Raw genomic sequence first — 5447 nt, forward strand, 5'->3', positions numbered from 1 at the left:
GCTTGAGCCCAGGAGCTGGAGGTTGCTGTGAGCTGTGATATCACAGCACTCTACCCAGGATGACAGCTTCAGGCTCTGTCTCATAAACAAAACAAAACAAAAAACAGGAGTCTGCTTTATTAAGTGCTTTAAACAATGTATTTTATATATATATGTGTGTGTGTGTGTGTGTACGCACATACACTTCTTGAGGAACTTGTATAGAGAGCACTGTTTAAGAACTTTAAAGTTAACATCAAATCAAGATACTGCGAGTGTCTTAACTTCAATGGGTCAAGACCACTTCTTACCAGTACCAGTGGATTTTATTCATGCATTTGGGCCTATTTTTCCCAGAAGTTGAGTCTGGAGAGATTGCTCTCCTTATGCTTTGGCCTGATTTTGAGGCTTTTAGCTCTCTTTAAATCAGAACATCAGTTTTAATTGGAATCAGGTTTTCATGATTCAGCCCCCTTTGAGGAGAAATCTCAAAAAGCAAAGAATATATCACATAGTTGAAAAATAAAAGTGTAAAAAAAATATGATACTGGAAGGTGTGGTATGACTTTGCCTAGGCTTCAGTTACATAAAATTGGATGCTTTAAAGTGCTTAAAATATCTGTTTCTGGTGATCAGATTTTAGTTTTCTTCTCTGTAGTCATTCAGCTAGAGCATTAAAGAATACCGCATTGACTGTGCTTTATTTATTCGTTCAGCAAACACTTGAATCTCTCAGGCATCATGCGGATGCTGCATTAACACTTTGTTCTCTTCCCTCCCTTTCTGCTCAGTTAACAGCACGTTAAAGATCAAATTTTTTTTTCTTTCTTTGTTTTTTTGAGACAGAGTCTCACTTTGTCACCCTCAGTCCAGTTTTGTGGCATCCTCAAATTCTTAGGCTCAGGTGATTCTCTTGCCTCAGCCTCCCACTACTGTACTTCTGATGTACTATAATCAAAATGAACTTTATGTTTCAGCAAAAAGATGGAATGAAGATTAAAATTTAAGAAAAATGAGTACCCAGTTGTTGCACTTGAAAGCTTGTTATTATCTTCTGCAGGTTCACCTTCCTTCCTGTACAGTATTTTCAAATTTCCCAGTCATTAAAAAGAAGAATATTTCTCATGTTCATACCATGGATTTTTCTCCCAGAAGTGGATATTTTGCCTTGGGGAATGAGAAGGGCAAGGCCCTGATGTATAGGTAGGTATTATAGATGTTTAAAAGTCAGAGATACCTATAACCTTTTTTGGTGAAGAGATACTATATATTTTCAATTCTAGCAGAAGAATTAACCTGGAAAATGTGTTGTTTTTGTTTGTTTGTTTTTCAGTAAACTACATTTTGAGAATGTCAAAATGAGGAATAGTAGCCATTTTAATAATATTGTCATTTTCTTGGTTCCTTATATTTAAATTAACGTAATTGTTTGTTTGCCACTTGTGCAGCCCCCTTGAACCTGAATAGATTCAGAGCAACTCTCTAGATTAACTTTTGCTGATGTGACAATTCACAGTTTACTCCACTAGATTTAAATGATTTTTTTTTTTAAAGGTCTTTCTTTCCTTGCAGCTATAAGCTTTAGTAAATAAGGATGTTAACCACAAAGATAACCAAAAGTTACATACTCAGTCCAGGTGCTTTTCTGCATCCAGTATACTTGGCTATAAAACAGGAACATATAAATGCATCAGTGTACAAAGTTATGATTTAATAAAAAATAATAAAAATAAAAGAGAAGAAAAACATAAAAAAATTAAACAGGAACAAGCAGGGTGGCACCTATGGCTCAGTGGGTAGGGTGGTGGGTTCGAACCCAGCCCTGGCCAAACTGCAACAAAAAAAAATTAACTGGGTGTTGTAGCAGGCGCCTGTAGTCCCAGCTACTCGAGCTACTCAGGAGGCTGAGGCAGGAGAATTGCCTAAGCCCAGGAGTTGGAGGTTGCTGTGAGCTGTGACGCCACGGCACTCTACCAAGCTTGATATATGGATTTTTAGACCCAATAAAAAAAAAAAAAAAAACAGAAACAAACAAATCTAATTGCATCAGGGGCGGTGCCTGTGGCTCAAGGAGTAGGGCACTGGCCCCATATACTGGGGGTGGTAGGTTCAAGCCTGGCCCTGGCCAAAACTGCAACAAGAAAATAAAATAATTGCATCATTGTTAGAAGATACAGGTAACAAGGTGGATCTTCAGGAAAAACTAAAGAGCTTTCAGTAGAAAACCTGTGACTTAAATCACAGTCCTTGTTCCTTGTGTTGGTAGTGAATGCTACATAGACCCCTTTGTTTATATTTGTATACTTTAGGGAATGTCAGCTTTCAAAATATGCTGAAGTTAAGAGTGACGAAAAGGAAGAATGTAAATTGATTTTGAGGACAGAGTTGTGCAAAGAGAATATAGCAAAGAATAATGCCATTTTACAGTTCTACTTACTTTGAAAGGAAAATGGGTTATATCAGGATAATTCCATCAGTCTCATTTCAGATCAGATTTGGGGTGGTTCTATTTCAGTTCATATTTTATAAAAGGATGCAGATTCTTATTGCACTTAGAAATTCTCTTCCAAGGTTTTCGTTTTTTTATGACTGAAATTTTCTTTTTTTTAAGTCCCAAAGGCCATTAAATTTTTCGTTAAGAGCGTTGCTCTCTAGAGTGAGACTGTTTCTAGCTATACCAGTAAATAGGTTGGAACGACAGCATTTCTTTGGAAATAGTTGACCAGATAGTTCAAAGATTCCAATTTGATGCTTTGTTTAGATTACTTATTTTTCACTTTTTTCAGGTTGCACCATTACTCAGATTTCTAAAGAGATTGAGGTAAGAAAAATCCTGTTTTATGAATCCTCCAGGTTTTAAGATTACACCCATTGCTGTCAGTTGGCAGAGGTACCACATTAGCTCGGCTTTGTTTCTCTGCCCATGAGTTGCTATATCTTTAGTTGGGAAGGCTGGGATGATAGTAGGTCGGGAACTGTCTAGCTAGAGGAACCTTTCTTAGGAATTTCTTACCCCAGATCATAACAATATGGCTCTGCTCTTCTGAAGTTAGAGCTCTAATATTGTGTTCATTAACTGTCAACGAAATTACAATTATTAAGCATGGTTAATCCACAAAAGAGAATAAACTTAACAGAACAGAGAAAAGGGTATCTTCAGATACAGCTATAGCTCATATGAACCTAAACTTACTGTGTATCTGTGTCTTGAAAGATTGTAAGTGGTGTGCCCTGTTTCACAGAGCTAGGTGGTGGCAGGCTGTTAATTTTGCTGCCCAGTATTTCAAGTGTGGGATATGCTTCCTCTCTTATGGCTTTTCATCTTTGTTTTTCCTTTTTTTTTGAGACAGAGTCTCAACTTTGTTGCCCTCAGTAGAGTACTGTGGTGTCACAGCTCACAGCAACCTCAAACTCTCGGGCTTATGCGATTTTCTTGCCTTAGTCTCCCAAGTAGCTGGGACTACAGGCGTGAGCCAGTGGCTTGATATTTGATCTGAGATAGGATGATGGTTCTGTGGTTGAGGTTTGCAATTGGCCTATTCATCACAGTTGACTTTTGGTCTTTTCTGAGATTCATGAATGTTGAAGAGACTTTTTTGGGGGGGGGGGGATAAAGTCTTACTTTGTTGGCTCAGACAAAAGTGCTATGGCATCATCCTGGCTCACAGCAACCTCAAATTCCTGGGGTCAAGTGATCCTCCTGCTTCAGCCCCCCAGGAAGCTGGGACTACAGGTGGGCAGCACAACACTTGGCTGATTTTTCTGTTTTTAGTAGAGACAGGGTCATGCACTTGCTCAGACTGGTCTTGAACTCCTGAGCTCAAGGGATCCTCCCACCTGGGTCTCCCAGAGTGCTAGGATTATAGATGTGAACCACCATGCCTGGCCAAGAAGAGACTTAAAGGTAGAAGAATTTTAAGCTAAAGTTTAGCCAGGAGGGGAAAGCAGTTGACTATCTCGAATCCCCGGGTTACGTTGCCACTACATGTTGTTTGTTAATGACTGGCAGCTATAAATCAGGTTTGTAAATTTCTTCTGTTCTTTTCTCAGATCCAGTTGAGCCACCAGAGACACCTGTCCTGATAACAGCTTCTCAGAAATTTTCCTGAATGTGTGATAATATATGGATAATGATTTATAGAGCAATGTCTTAATAAACATATGGCAGCTATTGTTTGAAAATGTGTATGTGGTATTTTTCCCCCACCTGTGTGCACACACAGTAACTTAGATGTGTTTGTTTCAAGACTAAACATGAGAAATTGTAAACGCCTATCTGTAACCCAAAATAATATACACAGATTTTCTTTTTTAAAAATTTCAGATTAATATAGGGGTACGTATGATTAGGTTACATTGTGTTTATTAGGTAAAGTCCAAGTTGTAGTTGAGCCCTTCACCCAGGAGGTGTGCCATACACTCCTCCCTTGTACCTCTTAGGTGTGAGCACACCAATCTCCCTCTCCCCTCTTCCTTCTCCCCTTCTTCCTTCTTGAACTTTGTTGTGTTTTTCTCTCCTGTGGGTCTGGAGTTGTTCATTGGCAGATTTTCTGAGACTTCAGAGTTAACCCTGAGGCATATTCCCTTCTTTCTTCATAGATCTCTCCCTTCAGAGTATCAGCTAGCAGATACTCTGATGAGCTATGGAGGTCAGTTGGCTTGATATGAGAGCACTGATGTCTCATGGAGTGAATTTTGTACTTAAGAGTCTTCTTGGGGGTGGTGCCTGTGGCACAGAGGAGTTAGGGCACCAGCCCTGTATACCAGAGGTGGCGGGTTCAAACCCAGCCCTGGCCAAAAATTGCCAAAAAAAACCCAGTCTTCTTGGAAAGGTGATTATGGAAATGAAAAGGCTTTTCTGGGCTTATTATTTCAGATCATTGTCATTGGTACTTGAGGGGTTTTTTTGTTTGTTTGTTTTTGAGACACAGTCTCACTTGGTCACTCTGGGTAGACTGCTGTGGCCTCTGTAGCTCACAGCAACCTCTTGGGCTCAAGCAATCCTCTTGTCTCAGCCTGTCAAGTAGCTGAGGTACCTGCCATAATGCCTGGCTATTTTTAGAGACGGAGTCTCCCTCTTGCTCAGGTTGGTCTTAAACTCATGAGCTTAGGTAATCCACCTGCTTTGGCTTTCCGGAATGCCGGGATTATAGGCATGAGCCACTGCGCCTGGCCTGTTACGGTACTTGAGGAAGCATATGAAAAGCTGGTGGTCTTGTCTTACTAATTATTAGCCACTCTCCCTGGAAATGTTGATCATGCCAACTAAAGTGCTTCATTTAACGCGGTTCCAAGGTTGACAGTTGATTCCATAGTGCCCAATCATAATATAACCTTGCTGTAGACTGGTCTTTAGATTTCTTCGGAAAGACTGACACTGTTTTGGGTATTTAAGAAGTATTAAAGAGGTTGAGGGGGTAGGCTTTGAGAAGTATCAAGGAGGTCTAATAGCTTGCAACCCACCTCCC

General features: G+C 39.9%; 1 protein-coding gene across 1 annotated transcript in view; it reads left to right on the forward strand.

Annotated features, from left to right (window-relative positions):
* The window catches only part of UTP18 (UTP18, small subunit processome component), a 37063-nt gene extending 32902 nt beyond the window's left edge, over positions 1–4161 (forward strand). Inside the window, exons 12-14 of the mRNA XM_003800020.2 lie at positions 1040–1182; positions 2766–2800; positions 4030–4161. Coding sequence (XP_003800068.2) covers positions 1040–1182; positions 2766–2790 — 168 coding nt within the window. The 3' untranslated portion in view covers positions 2791–2800; positions 4030–4161. The remainder of the gene's footprint in view (positions 1–1039; positions 1183–2765; positions 2801–4029) is intronic.
* Positions 4162–5447: the final 1286 nt, after the last annotated feature.

Source organism: Otolemur garnettii, unplaced genomic scaffold, assembly GCF_000181295.1.
Source record: "Otolemur garnettii isolate 467f Iridium unplaced genomic scaffold, OtoGar3 scaffold00162, whole genome shotgun sequence".
NCBI lineage: Eukaryota > Metazoa > Chordata > Mammalia > Primates > Galagidae > Otolemur > Otolemur garnettii.